This window comes from Bombina bombina, chromosome 3 (genome assembly GCF_027579735.1).
Source record: "Bombina bombina isolate aBomBom1 chromosome 3, aBomBom1.pri, whole genome shotgun sequence".
NCBI lineage: Eukaryota > Metazoa > Chordata > Amphibia > Anura > Bombinatoridae > Bombina > Bombina bombina.
The window spans coordinates 24,471,846-24,491,191 of record NC_069501.1 but is presented as its reverse complement, the minus strand read 5'-3'; the positions used below and the strand labels follow the sequence as shown (position 1 = coordinate 24,491,191).

General features: G+C 44.4%; 1 protein-coding gene across 1 annotated transcript in view; it reads right to left on the bottom strand.

Moving 5' to 3' along the window:
- Nucleotides 1–2,677: 2,677 nt before the first annotated feature.
- TRIM45 (tripartite motif containing 45) overlaps nucleotides 2,678–19,346 on the bottom strand; it is a 51,140-nt gene continuing 34,471 nt past the window's right edge. Inside the window, exons 4-7 of the mRNA XM_053705750.1 lie at nucleotides 14,854–14,980; nucleotides 6,098–6,212; nucleotides 5,884–6,010; nucleotides 2,678–3,363 (exon numbers count right to left, since the gene is read on the bottom strand). Coding sequence (XP_053561725.1) covers nucleotides 3,218–3,363; nucleotides 5,884–6,010; nucleotides 6,098–6,212; nucleotides 14,854–14,980 — 515 coding nt within the window. The 3' untranslated portion in view covers nucleotides 2,678–3,217. The remainder of the gene's footprint in view (nucleotides 3,364–5,883; nucleotides 6,011–6,097; nucleotides 6,213–14,853; nucleotides 14,981–19,346) is intronic.

Sequence of the window (19,346 nt, the reverse complement as noted above, 5' to 3'; positions counted from 1 at the left end):
GGCGCAGAGCTGAGGTCTCCCCCCTTCGTAGCTGGGTGCGTACAAGCTGTCCTGGGAAACCTGCGCGGTTCTTTTTAATTGTACCGCAAGCTACTGTATCAAAGCAATACAGTAGCTTGAACAAAAGGACACTTGTATAAAAATTGTCTAAGTACAAGTGATACCCTTTGTTCATTAGGGGTAATATCAGGTCCCAGACAATCTTGCCAGTGGTTGCCAGTGGTTCCCATATGTTCTGGGCAACCTGGAGGGTCAAGTTGGCTATCCTTTCCCTCATACACCCGGAAGGCCTGAGTATACCCATTCTCGCTGTCACAGAGCTTATACACCTTTACCCCATATCTGGAGCGCTTGGAAGGAATAAACTGCTTGAATCCCAGCCTTCCCTTATACTTCATTAGGGATTCATCAACGCACATATTCCTTCCAGGTGTATAAGCCTCTGCAAACCTGGCAGAAAAGTGGGTTATCAGGGGGCGGATTTTATACAGCCTGTCAAATTGGGGATGCTCCCTAGGGGGGCACAGGCTGTTGTTGCTGAAGTGCATGAAATGCAGAATCATTTCATACCTCTTCCTCGACATAATCTGGGAGAAAATGGGGGTAGAGCAGATGGGGCTAGTACTCCAGTAGGAGCGAATGGAGGGTTTCTTTATGATGCCCATCAGCATGGTCAATGCCCAGAATTTTTTGAATTCTGGCACATTGATGGGGGCCCATTGCTGCTTTGCCAAATATGTTCCAGGCTTTGCAGCACGGAACTGATGGGCATATAAATTAGTTTGGGAGACAATGTTCCCCAATACATCATCGCCCAGAAACACTTCCAGAAACTGCTGGGGGCTAAAACCTGCCACATCTATATTTATGCCAGCATTTGCTGTGAAGGGTGGGATATCTGGCCTCTGGAGATGAGGTGTTACCCACTCTTCAGCAGCAATGGCAGCAACACACCTCCTTCTAGCAGGGGGGCTGGCAGGGGGGCTGGTAGGGGGTCTAGCAGCCACAGATACATCACTATCAGTTGAGACTGCATCTAATGATGTATCTGAGCACATGGCAGGGTCAAAATTGGGGTCTGAGTCAGACATAGAGGCATCTGACTCTGACGCAAGGATGGCATACGCCTCCTCAGCACTATATATTTTCTGTGACATTTTTGTATCTGTCACAGAAAAAATGTACTAAATTTTTTTAAATTAAATTAATTAACTAAATTAATTAACTAAATAAACTAGCAAAAAAGTACTGCTATGCTACTGCCAGTGATTTATAGCGATCACTGGCAAGCTAGGGGTTAATGGCTCTGAAAATTAAATTAACTAAATGGTTCTGAAAAGAGCCTCTGGATTTTTAAAAAATTACAACAACAAAATTAACCCCTAAAAAAATGCACAGACAGCAAAAAAGTACAGCTATGCTACTGCCACTGATTTATAGCGATCACTGGCAAGCTAGGGGTTAATGGCTCTGAAAATTAAATTAACTAAATGGTTCTGAAAAGAGCCTCTGGATTTTTAAAAAATTACAACAACAAAATTAACCCCTAAAAAAATGCACAGACAGCAAAAAAGTACAGCTATGCTACTGACAGTGATTTATAGCGATCACTGGCAAGCTAGGGGTTAATGGCTCTGAAAATTAAATTAACTAAATGGTTCTGAAAAGAGCCTCTGGATTTTTAAAAAATTACAACAAAAAAAATTAACCCCTAAAAAAATGCACAGACAGCAAAAAAAAGTGCAGCTATGCTAATGCCAGTGATTTATAGTGATCACTGGCAAGCTAGGGGTTAATGGCTCTGAAAAGAGCCTTTGGTTCTATATTTTTTTAACAAATAAAAGAATTAAATCTCTCTCTGCAAAAAAACAGGTCTCTCTCTCTCTCCAGCAAAATCGCAAGTGAGGAGAGGGAGGGAGATCCACACTGATCAGTGTCAATATTTACAAATATTGACATGATCAGACAAATGGGGTATTTTATTATTATTATTTTTTTTTTTTGTGACCCTAGCTTGCCCCTATGATGAGGCAGGCTAGGGACACCCCCAGAGGCCCCATGATGCACTGGGCATCGCCATCTTGGATGCCTAGTGAAGGGGGAGGGCTATTTAGGGCTTTTTTTTTTATATATACGTTTTTATTTATTTTTTACTTTTATTTATAACTAACTAAGTGCCTCGACCCACCGAGGCACTTAGCACACAAGCAGAGCATCGGAAGCGTGTCCGATCGCTTCCGATGCTCTGAAACACTGCCGGGCTCCACGTGGAGCGAAACCGGAAGTGATCACTCGTGGGGGGAGTGATCAATCCGGTCCCGGCACTCGGGAACAGTATTGCAGGATGCCTAGACCTCAAGGCAAGCCTGCAATACTGTTAGAGCAGCTGGAAGCGATTTCGATCGTTCCAGTGCTCTGTTAAACCGACGACGTATGCCATACGTCCTCGGTCGTTAAGTGCTTTTTTTTTTGAGGACGTATGGCATACGTCGTCGGTCGTTAAGGGGTTAATGGACTCTCCATACCAGGAAAGAAAGAAATTTATCAGGTTAGCATACATTTTGTTGTTTACATAGTTTTCTTTTGTAACCATTATTTACATACAGAAATATTCACTATGTGAAGATACAACAGGTAAAAACAGCTATTTCAAATGAGAAAATAAAGGTAAATGGGCTATTTGTAAATGATTTATTACACTCCAGCAGGTAAAAAGGATCATTGGGAAAAAATTACAGTACACTGTCCCTTTAATGTCCCTTTGACCACTCTGCATCTACAGTGCTTTACAGCTCCGCAGCATACACATGTAGCTGCCAGTCCCAGGTCTTATCTGGAGCAGATATGTGCTGGTTTTAGTGAGCAGGATGTTAGCTATGTGTTTAAACATGTAGTTAGCATTGTCCCCTTAACACTTGTAAAATGTGTTATGGGTAACGCACCCAACAAGGTGCCAACTTGTTCTGTTCCATATACAGTAGCACCTGTCTCTGAGATCTGACAATGACAATCTCTGCTTTAGCCTTGAAGAACAGTCACCATAACGACTTGTTTTATGTTAATGTTCATTAGTAAATCGTCTTGCAGGAAGTCTCTGCTCGGTATAGGTCTGTTTTAAACTCCTTTTAGCTGTTTGTCTACAACTGTGCATGCTTGGAACTTTCACAAATATCCTGAGGTAGTGACTGGGGGCCACAGAACCCCAAACGAATCCCCATCACAATGCTACTGTCCTGAGCAGGCTCCGTGGAGGCGTGTCCTTAACACCCCTACACTCTGATTTCTCAACAGTGCAACCACAGCATGACCAGTGGGAGCGGCCTGGGTGCCCCTTGTGGCCATGACCACAGCCCTTGTACCCACCTAAAGAGAAAGGAGATACATATGAATTAACCATCATATGTGCATATTAGGAAGCAGCAGAGAGGTACACGTACTGAGCTGTGTGTGTATTAGTAGCAGTAGGTACACATACTGAGCTGTGTGTGTATTAGTAGCAGTAGGTACACATACTAAGCTGTGTGTGTTAGTAACAGTAGGTACATGTACTGACCTGTGTGTGTATTAGTAACAGCAGGTACACGTACTGAGCTGTGTGTGTATTAATAGCAGTAGGTACACGTACTGAGCTGTGTGTATTAGTAGCAGTAGGTACACGTACTGAGCTGTGTGAGTATTAGTAGCAGTAGGTACACGTACTGAGCTGTGTGTGTATTAGTAGCAGTAGGTACACGTACTGAGCTGTGTGTGTATTAGTAGCAGTAGGTACACGTACTGAGCTGTGTGTGTGTATTAATAGCAGTAGGTACACGTACTGAGCTGTGTGTATTAGTAGCAGTAGGTACACGTACTGAGCTGTGTGTGTATTAGTAGCAGTAGGTACACGTACTGAGCTGTGTGTGTATTAGTAGCAGTAGGTACACGTACTGAGCTGTGTGTGTAATTAGTAGCAGTAGGTACACGTACTGAGCTGTGTGAGTATTAGTAGCAGTAGGTACACGTACTGAGCTGTGTGTGTATTAGTAGCAGTAGTTACGCGTACTGAGCTGTGTGTGTATTAATAGCAGTAGGTACACGTACTGAGCTGTGTGTGTATTAGTAGCAGTAGTTACACGTACTGAGCTGTGTGTGTATTAATAGCAGTAGGTACACGTACTGAGCTGTGTGTGTATTAGTAGCAGTAGGTACACGTACTGAGCTGTGTGTGTATTAGTAGCAGTAGGTACACGTACTGAGCTGTGTGTGTATTAGTAGCAGTAGGTACACGTACTGAGCTGTGTGTGTATTAGTATCAGTAGGTACACGTACTGAGCTGTGTGTGTATTAGTATCAGTAGGTACACGTACTGAGCTGTGTGTGTATTAGTAGCAGTAGGTACACGTACTGAGCTGTGTGTGTATTAGTAGCAGTAGGTACACGTACTGAGCTGTGTGTGTATTAGTAGCAGTAGGTACACGTACTGAGCTGTGTGTGTATTAGTAGCAGTAGGTACACGTACTGAGCTGTGTGTGTATTAGTAGCAGTAGGTACACGTACTGAGCTGTGTGTGTATTAGTAGCAGTAGGTACACGTACTGAGCTGTGTGTGTATTAGTAGCAGTAGGTACACGTACTGAGCTGTGTGTGTATTAGTAGCAGTAGGTACATATACTGAGCTGTGTGTATTAATAGCAGTAGGTACTTGTACTGAGCCGTGTGTATTAGTAGCAGCAGAGAGGTTTGATTTATGCTACATATTCTTATGTCTGTGCATTAGTAGGAGATAAGTACATGCCCAGAAAATGGTGTGTAAGGACTAGCTGAGATGCTCTCGCCTTGGGCTCTGTATGTCACAAGGGGAGGAGCATAACCTTGTTTGTGTGTGATAGGAGTAACTGTGATGCTTATCTCCTCGGCTCTGTGTGTGTCAAGGGGAGGAGCGTAACCTTGTTTGTGTGTGATAGGAGGAGCTGTAATGCTTACCTCCTGGGCTCTGTGTGTCACAAGGAGAGGAGCGTAACCTTGTTTGTGTGCGATAGGAGGAGCTGTGAAGCTTACCTCCTGGGCTCTGTGTGTCACAAGGAGAGGAGCATAACCTTGTTTGTGGGTGATAGGAGGAGCTGTGAAGCTTAAATCCTGGGCTCTGTGTTTCACAAGGGGAGGAGCGTAACCTTGTTTGTGTGTGATAGGAGGAGCTGTGAAGCTGACCTCCTGTGATCTGTGTGTCACAAGGTAGGGAGCATAACCTTGTTTGTGTGTGATAGGAGGAGCTGTGAATCTTACCTCCTGGGCTCTGTCTGTCACAAGGGGAGGAGCATAACCTTGTTTGTGTATGAGAAGAAGAGTTAAGAAGCTGACTTCCTGGGTTCTGTGTCTCACAAGGGGAGGAGCAAAACCTTGTTTGTGTGTGAGAAGAAGAGTTAAGAAGCTGACTTCCTGGGTTCTGTGTCTCACAAGGGGAGGAGCATAACCTTGTTTGTGTGTGAGAAGAAGAGTTAAGAAGCTGACTTCCTGGGTTCTGTGTCTCACAAGGGGAGGAGCAAAACCTTGTTTGTGTGTGAGAAGAAGAGTTAAGAAGCTGACCTCCTGGGCTCTGTCTGTCACAAGGTGGGGAGCATAACCTTGTTTGTGTGTGAGAAGAAGAGTTAAGAAGCTGACCTCCTGGGCTCTGTGTCTCACAAGGTGGATGAGCCGAGAAGCTTGCACTCTAGCCGTTAGGTGCTATGGGACATGCCCTATGGCTATATTAGGAAGTATTGTGTATTTACATAAATAAAGGTGTTTATGAATCGGTTTCTGGTGGGAGGATAATGAAGGTGCTGTTAGCTTTATTATAGATGAGTAAGAGCTATGTTTCCTAACAAGAGCAGGAGAAAGGTATTTGTTTGGTATTTCCCTTTCATACCAGGCATAGTGCCCCCACAGCCGCAGCGTGCATCTTTTTGCCCTTCACTGGAACAGAAGGTGCAGCAATGGAAGATCCCCGGGTGCTGGCGAGACCGGCCCTGCACTGTCACTGTGAATGGTGAGCCCTGCACAGATATGGGGAGGGGTCATTATACAGAGTTACATGATCAGCAGGATAAGTAATAAATGTGTATGCTGTGCTGGTCACTTGCCTGTATATGCCGGCCTCTCACACGCACACCGACAGAAAGCTCTCCTGGATTTGTGGGGGTGTATGACACATGGTATGTCCCATCGTGGTTGTCCAGGACTGAGGGTTTTATGGATCTGTGTTATAAAAAGAGACTTGACACACATACGGGAAATAAATATACATGCAGACCTGACACACATGACCCATAAATACACGCGCAGGCCTGACGCACATGACCCAAAAATACATGCGCAGGCCTGACGCACATGACCCAAAAATACATGCGCAGGCCTGACGCACATGACCCAAAAATACACGCGCAGGACTGACGCACATGACCCAAAAATACACGCGCAGACCTGACACACATGACCCATAAATACACACACAGACCTGACGCACATGACCCATAAATACAGCCGCAGACCTGACACATCACCCATAAATACACGCGCAGACCTGACGCACATGACCCATAAATACACGCGCAGGCCTGACACACATGACCCATAAATACACGCGCAGACCTGACGCACATCACCCATAAATACACGCGCAGACCTGACGCACATCACCCATAAATACACGCGCAGACCTGACGCACATGACCCATAAATACACGCGCAGGCCTGACACACATGACCCATAAATACACGCGCAGACCTGACGCACATCACCCATAAATACACGCGCAGACCTGACGCACATGACCCATAAATACACGCGCAGGCCTGACGCACATGACCCATAAATACACGCGCAGACCTGACGCACATCACCCATAAATACACGCGCAGACCTGACACACATCACCCATAAATACACGCGCAGACCTGACACACATGACCCATAAATACACGCACAGACCTGACGCACATGACCCATAAATACACGCGCAGGCCTGACACACATGACCCATAAATACACGCACAGACCTGACGCACATCACCCATAAATACACGCGCAGACCTGACGCACATGGCCCATAAATACACGCGCAGACCTGACGCACATGGCCCATAAATACACGCGCAGACCTGACGCACATCACCCATAAATACACGCGCAGACCTGACGCACATCACCCATAAATACACGCGCAGACCTGACACACATCACCCATAAATACACGCGCAGACCTGACACACATCACCCATAAATAAACGCGCAGGCCTGACGCACATCACCCATAAATACACGCACAGACCTGACGCACATCACCCATAAATACACGCGCAGGCCTGACGCACATGACCCATAAATACACGCACAGACCAGACGCACATGACCCATAAATACACGCACAGACCTGACACACATCACCCATAAATACAGGCGCAGACCTGACGCACATGACCCATAAATACAGGCGCAGACCTGACACACATCACCCATAAATACAGGCGCAGACCTGACACACATGACCCATAAATACAGGCGCAGACCTGACACACATGACCCATAAATACACGCACAGACCTGACACACATCACCCATAAATACACGCGCAGACCTGACGCACATGACCCATAAATACAGGCGCAGACCTGACACACATCACCCATAAATACAGGCGCAGACCTGACACACATGACCCATAAATTCACGCACAGACCTGACACACATCACCCATAAATTCACGCACAGACCTGACACACATCACCCATAAATTCACGCGCAGACCTGACGCACATCACCCATAAATACACGCGCAGACCTGACGCACATCACCCATAAATACAGGTGCAGACCTGACACACATCACCCATAAATACAGGTGCAGACCTGACACACATCACCCATAAATACAGGTGCAGACCTGACGCACATCACCCATAAATACAGGTGCAGACCTGACACACATCACCCATAAATACACGTGCAGACCTGACACACATGAGCCATAAATACATGCGCAGACCTGACGCACATGGCCCATAAATACAACTGCATACCTAGCACACTAACCAATAAATACAGACCTGACACACATGACCCACATGAGTGTAGTCCTGACACATAGTCCAAAAAGAATCAGAGAGAAGAAAATAGACACTGCAAGGCTCAGCTGTAGTTTAAAAATACTGTATTGTTCCAAGTATAGGTCGTACTTTTTTCCCCTGATTTAAATCTTTAAATTAGGGGTGCGGCCTATAATCGGTAAGTTATCTATGCTATCTATTTACACCGGAACCTCTGCATGCCATACCAAGTGTTTTTAATTTATTTTAAACTGCATTATTGCCTCTTTAGTTCCCGCACTAAAATGCAGAATGCGGGAACTGGAGGCAGGGGCGGAACCACAGGGGGTGCAGAGCTCTCAACTGCAACCGGGCCCCCGAGGGGGAGGGTCCAGCTTAAAAAAAAAAATTAAATAAAAAACGTTGACATGCCACTGCCTGCACTGATATCATGCGAGTATGATGTGATGCTTCACTAGTGTCTCTGACTACAGGGGTTAGTGTTTCTGTTTTGCCCATTGGTGTTTATGTGTGTGTGTGTCTGTGTGTTTATTTATGCATGTATATGTGTGTATGTATGTATGTGACTGTGTGTTTATTTATGCATGTATGTGTGTGTATGTATGTAAGTGACTGTGTGTTTATTTATGCATGTATGTGTGTGTATGTATGTATGTGAATGTGTGTATGTATGTATGTGAATGTGTGTGTATATATGTATGTGTGTGTGTATGTATGTGACTGAGTGTATGTATGTGAATGTGTGTGTATATATGTGTGTGTGTGTGTGTGTATGTATGTATGTGTATGTATGTGACTGTGTGTGTATTTATGTATATATGTGTGTGTGTGTATGTATGTGACTGTGTGTGTATGTTTGTGGAACCAGCAAATTACAGACCTTGTTACTACAGCATGGGGGGCGGGGGGTAAAGAGTGTCAGTCTATACAGTACCACTTATATACAGTACGGGGGGGGCTGGACCATGTCACAGACTACTGTGGTCCCTTTATAAAGTACTGGGGCAGGTAGGGTCAGGCCAGCCATCTCACCGGCAGATTACAGACTGTGTCACTAACTGACTATATACAGTACTGGTTGGTTAAACAGTGTCACTATATACAGTAATAGGGGGTCAGACCATCTCACAGACTGTGGGCACAGGGTACCTCCTTTTGCAGACGTAATCTGATTCACATTTTAAACGTTAAAAAAAAAGATATGTATCAAATTTACCTTTTTTGGAGGGGGAAGGGGTGAGGGTGGGCCCTTCTTAGATTCTTGCACCTGGGCCCGGTGGTTTCTAGTTACGCCTCTGACTGTTGGTGTAGTAGCTCAGTACTTTTAGAGTGTGGGACGCCAAATAGGAGCACAGGAGGGTGGAAGCAGTTAGCATGCAAGTGCAACAATCTGACATGGTGAGTGTTCTGTTGCCTGTGTGATTGAGTCAGCGCTTCTAATTGGTAAGTTAGAGGAAAGTGGATACTAACTTGCTGATAATACCGGTATTTCTTTTGAATGACACGGTGAGTCCGCAGATCATCGTAATTACTATTGGGAATATCACTCCTGGCCTGCAGGAGGAGGCAAAGAGCACCACAGCAAAAGCTGGTAAATACCACTCCCCTTACCCACAACCCCCAGTCATTCTCTTTGCTTGTAGTTGCAAGGAGGTGGTAAAGTAGGTGTCTGAATCTTCTATCAAGAGTTTATTTTTAAAGCAGGGCAAGCTGCTCTGACTTTTTTCTGGGATATAGCTGCAGTCCATGTTAGTCTCTTCAGTAGAGCAATGGTGGCTTTTGAGCATTTGGGAACTTGGGGGGTATAATCCCCTCTGCGTCTCCCATGTAGTTTATGCTGCCCTTCTTTTAAAAAGTCTGAGTAAGTTTATTCAGCCTTTTTTTTGAGGTAAGTGCTGTTCTTAGATAGACATGGCACTTAGGGGGTTCATTTTCTGACTGTTCAGTTTTTATTTAACTCTTGGCAGTGTTGTGGGGCACCACTGTGTATTTTGCAGCTGAGGCTGTTTTGTGGCTCTTTTTACTAGGCATTGTATTTGGCTAGTGTGTGTGTTTAAAACGCTAGTAGCGTTTTACTGACAGGCAGCTTCAGTAAACATTTTGAGTCCTCTGTATTTTCCTCCCGGCAGTGTTTTACTTTGATACTGTCATGCCGACCGGGAGGTTGTGTAAACGCCCACGATGGGCGGAGTTTGGTTTGTTTGGCACGAGGGTTGCACGCTCTTCCTTTCAGTATTGTTTTGGCTTCGTCAGTGAGAGGTTGTTCAGCTGCTGCTGCGATACCGGATATCTTCGTGGGAGCGGTTTGAGAGTGAGATTGTTTTAGAGTTTCTTTAGGAGGCTGGCTAAGCACCTTAGTTGGGGTTGATAGATGTAGAGGTGCTTGTAAGGGCTCAGGGCTGTTTGTTTTTTGGAACGTTTTTTAAAGAAACAGTAACGTTTTATTTTTATTATAATTTTTTCAAACAAATTTAGGTTTTTTGTTTAATCTGTGTGTAAAATGGACCAAGAGGACTTGCAAGCTGTTACCTGCAATTTATGTCTAGACGCTAATGTAGAGCCACCTATCCCTTTCTGTTCCTCATGTATAGAGAGAACCTTACAGTATAGGGATATGCTTTTTTGATACAGAGCCTTTATTTTCTCAAGAGAATGTTGTTCAGGAACCTCCTGTTCAAGCTGTAACACAGCTTTCTCAACATTCATCCCAATCTTCACATGCAGTGCCCTGCGTTTCGTCTCAGGTTGTTTTTTCTTTACAGGATATGGCTACTCATATATCCTCTGCTGTATCTGAGGCTTTGTCCGCTTTTCCTGTATTGCAGGGTAAGCGTAAAATGAGTCCTGATTCCGTTGCAGATATTTCTAATGTTTCTTCCCATAGGACTGAGGAAGAGGATATTTCAGTAGCGTCTGAAGGTGAAATTTCAGATTCTGATAGTGTGACTCCTTTGGCTGATTCTGAGGTTGTTTCTTTCAGATTTAAGCTGGAGCACCTCCGTTGGTTACTCGGGAAGGTTTTGGCTACTTTGGATGACTCTGATTTGACGATTATAGTTACTCCCAAGAAGGCTACTAAACTTAACAAATTCTTTGCGGTTCCTTCTGTGGCGGAAGTTTTTCCTGTTCCAGATCGTGTTTCAGAAATTATTGCATGGGAATGGGAGAAGCCTGGAATTCCTTTTTCTCCTTCTCCTATTTTTAGGAAGACGTTTCCTATTGCGGACTCTTTTAAGGAATCTTGGCAGATGGTTCCTAAAGTAGAGGGAGCTATTTCCACTTTAGCTAAGAGGACCACTATTCCTATTGAGGATAGTTGTTCTTTTAAGCATCACATGGATAAGTTAGAAGCTTTACTTAAAAGGATGTATGTTCACCAGAGGTCCCAATGGCAACCTGCTGCGTGTATTCCGACATTTACCAGAGCGGCTGCATATTGGTTTGATGCATTCTCTGATTCTATTCAACAGGAATCTCCTCTGGAGGAAATTCAGGATAGAATTAAGGCTTTAAAATTGGCTAATTCTTTTATTGCGGATGCTTCTTTACAGGTCATCAAGTTGGGAGCAAAAATTTCCGGCTTTGCTGTTCTGGCGCGCAGGGCTTTATAATTAAAGTCTTGGTCTGCGGATGTATCATCTAAATCTAAGCTTTTATCCATTCCTTACAAGGGGAAGACCTTGTTTTGGCCTGGTTTGGCTAAGATTATTTCTTATATCACTGGAGGAAAGGGTCAATCTCTTCCTCAGAATAGGAGAAATAAACAGAAGGGTCGTCAGAGTAATTTTCGTTCCTTTCGTAACTTCTTTGGTAAGTCTTCCTCCTCCAAGCAGGATCAGTCCCAGATCCAGATCCCTGGGTGGTAGATATTGTGTCCCAGGGATACATGCTGGAGTTCAAAACTTTTCCTCCCAGGGGCAGGTTTCATCTGTCAAGGTTATCTGTAAATCAGATAAAAAAAGAGGCATTCTTAAGTTGTGTTCAGGAATTTTCCGACATGGGAGTGACCGTTCTTGTTCCAGTTCAGGAGTAGGGACTAGGGTTATATTCCAATCTGTTTATCATTCCCAGAAAGGAGGGAACCTTCAGACCCATCCTGGATCTCAAGTGTGTAAACAAGTTTCTCAGAGTTCCGGTCCTTCAAGATGGAAACTATTCAGTCAATTCTTCCTCTGGTCCAAGAAGGTCAGTTCATGACTACAGTTGATCTAAAGGATGCATATCTGCATATTCCCATTCACAAGGATCATCACAAGTTTCTGAGACTTGCTTTCCTAGACAAATATTTTCAGCTTGTGGCTCTTCCTTTTGGTATTGCAACAGCTCCCATGGAGTTTTCAAAGGTTCTGGGTGTGTTGCTGGCAGTTCTCAGATTGCAGGGGGTTGCGGTAGCTCCTTATCTGGACAACATTCTAGTTCAGGCACCATCTTTTCAACCAGCAAACTCCCACACGGAGTTGTTGTTGTCTTTTCTGCACTCCCACGGTTGGAAGGTGAATTTAGGAAAAAGTTCCTTGATTCTGGCTACAAGAGTGGTATTCTTGGGAACCATTATAGATTCTCTGGAAATTAATATCTTTTTGACAGAAGCAAGGAAGTAAAAAATGTTCAATTTATGTCTGGCTCTTCAGTCATCCCCTCTGCGGCCCATTGTATGGAGGTTATTGGCCTGATGGTTTCAGTCATGGACATCATTCCGTTTGCCCGGTTTCATCTCAGACCTCTGCAGTTATGCATACTGAGACAGTGGAATGGGGATTATACGGATCTGTCTCCAAGGATTGTTTTAGATCAGGCGGCAAGAGATTCTCTTCCGTGGTGGTTGTCTCAGGAGGATCTTCTTTCCCAGGGAACCTGTTTTCGCAGGCCTTACTGGGTGATTGTGACCACGGATGCCAGTCTGCTGGGTTGGGGTGCTCTCTGAGGTTCTCTGAAGGTTCAGGGTCTGTGGACTCGGGAGGAATCAGTTCTTCCTATAAATGTCTTAGAGCTGAGGGCAATCTTCAATGCTCTTCTGGCCTCGCCTCAGTTGGCTTCAACCCAGTTTATCAGACAATATAACGTCCGTGGCTTAGATCAATCATCAAGGAGGAACTCTGAGTTCCTTGGCGATGAAGGAGGTAGCCAGGATTATTCAGTGAGCGGAGGCTCACAATTGTTGTCTGTCTGTGATCCACATTCCAGCGGTGGACAATTGGGAAGCGGATTTTCTGAGCAGACAGTCTTTTCATCCGGGGGAGTGGTAACTTCATCCGGAGGTGTTTTCCAGTTTGATTCTCAAGTGGGGTCAACCAGAGTTGGATCTTATGGCATCTCGTCACAATGCCAAGCTTCCGAAGTACGGTTCGAGGTCAAGAGATCCTCAAGCGGTTTTACTAGTTGCTCTAGCAGTTCCTTGGAAGTTCAGTCTGGCATAGTGTTTCCTCCATTTGCCCTTCTTCCTCGGATCAGGCAAGAGAGGGTGTCAGTGATTCTCATTGCGTTAGCTTGGCCTCGCAGGATCTGGTATGCAGTTCTGGTGGAAATGTCATCATCTCCACCGTGGAGTCTTCCGTTGAGGAAGGACCTTCTACTTCAGGGTTCCTTCATCCAAATCTCATTTCTCTGAAGCTGACTGCTTGGAGATTGAACGCTTGATTCTATCTAAGCATGGTTTTTCGGAGTCGGTTATTGAGACTATGATTCAGGCGCGTAAGCCTGTGACTAGAAAGATTTATTACAAGATATAGCATAAATATCTGTATTGGTTTGAATCTAAGGGCTACCTCTTGGAGTAAAGTTAGTATTCCTAAGATTTTGTCTTTTCTTCAGGAGGGTCTGGTGAAAGGTTTGTCTGCTAGGCCCCGGAAGGGTCAAATTTCTGCTTTATCTATTTTGCTGCATAAACGCCTGGTGGATGTGCCAGATGTTCAGTCTTTTTGTCAGGCTTTGGTTAGAATTCTCCCCAGGCCTCACTCATCTCATGCTCAGTGCTCCCCAGCCCTCACTCATCTCATGCTCAGTTCTCCCCAGCCCTCACTCATCTCATGCTCAGTTCTCCCTAGCCCTCACTCATCTCATTCTCAGTTCTCCCCAGGCCTCACTCATCTCATGCTCAATTCTCCCCAGGCCTCACTCATCTCATGCTCAGTGCTCCCCAGCCCTCACTCATCTCATACTCAGCTCTCCCCAGGCCTCACTCATCTCATGCTCAGTTCTCCCCAGCCCTCACTCATCTCATGCTCAGTTCTTCCCAGGCCTCACTCATCTCATGCTCAGTTCTCCCTAGGCCTCACTCATCTCATGCTCAGTTCTCCCCAGCCCTCACTCATCTCATGCTCAGTTCTCCCCAGCCCTCACTCATCTCATGCTCATTTCTCCCCAGGCCTCACTCATCTCATGCTCAGTTCTTCCCAGGCCTCACTCATCTCATGCTCAGTTCTCCCCAGGCCTCACTCATCTCATGCTCAGTTCTCCCCAGGCCTCACTCATCTCATGCTCAGTGCTCCCCAGCCCTCACTCATCTCATGCTCAGTTCTCCCCAGCCCTCACTCATCTCATTCTCAGTTCTCCCCAGGCCTCACTCATCTCATGCTCAATTCTCCCTAGGCCTCACTCATCTCATGCTCAGTTCTCCCCAGGCCTCACTCATCTCATGCTCAGTTCTCCCCAGGCCTCACTCATCTCATGCTCAGTTCTCCCCAGGCCTCACTCATCTCATGCTCAGTTCTCCCCAGGCCTCACTCATATCATGCTCAGTTCTCCCCAGGTCTCACTCATCTCATGCTCAGTTCTCCCCAGGCCTGTATGTCACCTGTCTGATTGCTTATGTATCACACTGATGTCAGGCTGGTCCCCCCCGTGCCCCAGGAGCTCCCCGGATGCATCTTTACAGATCAGTGTGAATCTGCAGCTTTGTCCCTGAAGCACTGGTGAGAGACCTGCGGAAACAGCAGAAAACAGAGGACTAATGTGTCACCCAGTGTATAATCACAGCCATTGTACAGACTAGTAAGTGTCATATAAACCATAATGCTGCCTGTATAGATTCAGTAATGAATTGTTTTATTCTGTTGCATTTCTATTTGCACCCAGTTTTAGTGTTTGTTTATTACATATGTTTGTAGAGGATAAAGCCTATGGTTGTACAAGGTACAGTTTGGTTCCAGCTTATTCCTACATATCGCATTATCGTGATCCGGCTATATTGCATAATGTCTAAGCTTGGGGCTCTACAAATCATGATGGTTATCTTTATCAGTAGGTATACAGCCATACAAACTGGTTTGGATACCTAAATATCCACCCAGGGTGAATGCCTAGAATAACCTTATGCACTCCTCACCCTTCCCAATACACTCACTCGCTTGTCCTACCTGGCAAACAGATCTTGTGGGAGGAACTGGGAATCATGGTTTAGCGAGAGTGTAGCTATGCTTCCCGTGATAAGAGACTGCCACATCCTAAAGTGCTGCTACTCGTTACTAAATGGGCACTTGGGTAACTTATGGATTGGGAGAAGATGCGGAGAGAGGAATCTGTTTTACTGCCATTTTGTGTTGCCCTTTCTACCGTTTTGTGGTAAAGCCTCTTCATCTTGTCAGTGTGTGTTTGCCTCTTCATCTTGTCAGTGTGTGTTTGCCTCTTCATCTTGTCAGTGTGTGTTTGCCTCTTCATCTTGTCAGTGTTTCTTTGCCTCTTCATTTTGTCAGTGTGTGTTTGCCTCTTCATCTTGTCAGTGTGTGTTTGCCTCTTCATCTTGTCAGTGTGTGTTTGCCTCTTCATCTTGTCAGTGTGTGTTTGCCTCTTCATCTTGTCAGTGTGTGTTTGCCTCTTCATCTTGTCAGTGTTTGTTTGCCTCTTCATCTTGTCAGTGTGTGTTTGCCTCTTCATCTTGTCAGTGTGTGTTTGCCTCTTCATCTTGTCAGTGTGTGTTTGCCTCTTCATCTTGTCAGTGTGTGTTTGCCTCTTCATCTTGTCAGTGTGTGTTTGCCTCTTCATCTTGTCAGTGTTTCTTTGCCTCTTCATCTTGTCAGTGTTTCTTTGCCTCTTCATCTTGTCAGTGTGTGTTTGCCTCTTCATCTTGTCAGTGTGTGTTTGCCTCTTCATCTTGTCAGTGTGTGTTTGCCTCTTCATCTTGTCAGTGTGTGTTTGCCTCTTCATCTTGTCAGTGTGTGTTTGCCTCTTCATCTTGTCAGTGTGTGTTTGCCTCTTCATCTTGTCAGTGTGTGTTTGCCTCTTCATCTTGTCAGTGTGTGTTTCCTCTTCATCTTGTCAGTGTGTGTTTGCCTCTTCATCTTGTCAGTGTTTGTTTGCCTCTTCATCTTGTCAGTGTGTGTTTGCCTATTCATCTTGTCAGTGTGTGTTTGCCTCTTCATCTTGTCAGTGTTTGTTTGCCTCTTCATCTTGTCAGTGTTTGTTTGCCTCTTCATCTTGTCAGTGTTTGTTTGCCTCTTCATCTTGTCAGTGTGTGTTTGCCTCTTCATCTTGTCAGTGTTTGTTTGCCTCTTCATCTTGTCAGTGTGTGTTTGCCTCTTCATCTTGTCAGTGTTTCTTTGCCTCTTCATCTTGTCAGTGTTTCTTTGCCTCTTCATCTTGTCAGTGTGTGTTTGCCTCTTCATCTTGTCAGTGTGTGTTTGCCTCTTCATCTTGTCAGTGTGTGTTTGCTTCTTCAGCTTGTCAGTGTGTGTTTGCCTCTTCATCTTGTCAGTGTTTCTTTGCCTCTTCATCTTGTCAGTGTTTGTTTGCCTCTTCATCTTGTCAGTGTGTGTTTGCCTCTTCATCTTGTCAGTGTGTGTTTGCTTCTTCAGCTTGTCAGTGTGTGTTTGCCTCTTCATCTTGTCAGTGTGTGTTTGCCTCTTCATCTTGTCAGTCTGTGTTTGCCTCTTCATCTTGTCAGTGTGTGTTTGCTTCTTCAGCTTGTCAGTGTGTGTTTGCCTCTTCATCTTGTCAGTGTGTGTTTGCTTCTTCATCTTGTCAGTGTGTGTTTGCTTCTTCATCTTGTCAGTGTGTGTTTGCTTCTTCATCTTGTCAGTGTGTGTTTGCCTCTTCATCTTGTCAGTGTGTGTTTGCCTCTTCATCTTGTCAGTGTTTGTTTGCCTCTTCATCTTGTCAGTGTGTGTTTGCCTCTTCATCTTGTCAGTGTTTGTTTGCCTCTTCATCTTGTCAGTGTGTGTTTGCCTCTTCATCTTGTCAGTGTTTGTTTGCCTCTTCATCTTGTCAGTGTTTGTTTGCCTCTTCATCTTGTCAGTGTGTGTTTGCCTATTCATCTTGTCAGTGTTTGTTTGCCTCTTCACCTTGTCAGTGTTTGTTTGCCTGTTCAATGATTGTTCTTTATTGCTGTGCATTGATTAACATCCTTCTGCACCTCTTGCTGCAAATACTTGTACTGTTCCTGGCTGCCAAGACTTGCACTGTTCCTGGCTGCCAAGACTTGTACTGTTCCTGGCTGCCAAGACTTGTAGCTGAACTTGTTCCTGGCTGCCAAGACTTGTAGCTGAACTTGTTCCTGGCTGACAACACTTGTAGCTGAACTTGTTCTGTTCCTGGCTGCCAATACTTGTACTGTTCCTGGCTGACAATATTTGTAGCTGAACTTGTACTGTTCTTGGCTGCCAATACTTGTAGCTGAACTTGTACTGTTCCTGGCTGACAATATTTGTAGCTGAACTTGTACTGTTACTGGCTGACAATATTTGTAGCTGAACTTGTACTGTTACTGGCTGACAATATTTGTAGCTGAACTTGTACTGTTCCTGGCTGCCAACACTTGTATCTAAACTTGTACTGTTCCTAGCTGCCAATACTTGTAGCTAAACTTGTACTGTTCCTGGCTGACAATACTTGTAGCTGAACTTGTACTGTTCCTGATTTGTCTAACCCTTTTGGTGCCTTGCTCAATCTGGACTGAACCATGGCCTTTATCTGATATTGATTATTTGTCCTGGGACTGTTCTTGCTCTGTTTTTGACTCTTGGCCTTTATATTATGTTCTACACTCTAGGATGTTACCTCTCTTCTGTGCACCTTCCTCTGGTTACTCAAGTAGTCTCTTTTCCTTGTTATACTTATTGCTTTACAGCAGTCAATGTCTGAACATCTTCCAAAGCCATAGATTGGTCTTCTACTCATCCTACCTCAGCCTTGTAAGCTCATTAAGGCCCCGATTCTGAAAAGATCTCTGGGCTGGTGAGATTCTATAGAAACCTCGGTAGTCCTTCTATTTCCCTGGTGGAATTATAAAAAGCAGAGTGCCACACTAAGGGGCATATACTGAATTTTCATATGGTAAGGGGATAAATACACACACACATTACAAAAGTGCCTAAGAAAATTCAAAATTTAAAAATCTTACAAAATGAATAATTGAACCATTTACACAAAAATACACAAGGAATAAATGGTTTGTTGAGGTGCATCAAAAATGTATTTTATCAAACACGTAAAATGTATTGGTAAATTATGCAGGAATAAACCATATTAATTATTCACACAGTAATCATAATTAAAGGGACACTGAACCCAAATTTTTTTTTTCTTTCATGATTCAGATAGAGCATGACATTTTAAGCAACTTTCTAATTTACTCCTATTATCAAAGTTTCTTCATTCTCTTGGTATCTTTATTTGAAATGCAATAATGTAAGTTTAGATGCCGGCCCATTTTTGGTAAACAACCTGGGTTGTCCTTGCTGATTGGCAGATAAAATCATCCACCAATTAAAAAGTGCTGTCCAGAGTTCTGAAGCTTAGATGCCTTCTTTTTCAAATAAAGGTAGCAAGAGAACAAAGAAAAATTAATAATAGGAGTAAATTAGAAAGTTGAATAAAATTGCATGCTCTATCTGAATCACAAAAGAAAAAATGTGGGCTCAGTGTCCCTTTAAGTATACTGGATGTGCAAAAAACACAAAGAAATTCTAACATAAAAGTACAAAATACAAAGTGTAATTGTTGTTTTTTTCTTAAAAAGGGCAGAACATGAGTGTCCCATGGGCGTATATGAAATTGTCTCACAAATCCCAGCATAATTCTATAAACACTTTTGCACTAAAGTTCTCACTGTTTTTTTTTCTCACCAGTTAATACTAAGGGGCATATTTATTAGGCTCTGTATGGAGCTTGATGCCTCTTAATGCCCCTGAAGGCTCGCCGGAAACAGAAGTTATGAAGTTATGTCCACCTGCTCTGTGGCCAGGGACAGAAATCAACCTGATCCAATACGATCGGATTGATTGACACCCTCTGCTAGAGGCCAATTGGCCACAAATCTGCAGGGGGCGGTATTGCACGAGCAGTTCAATAAAT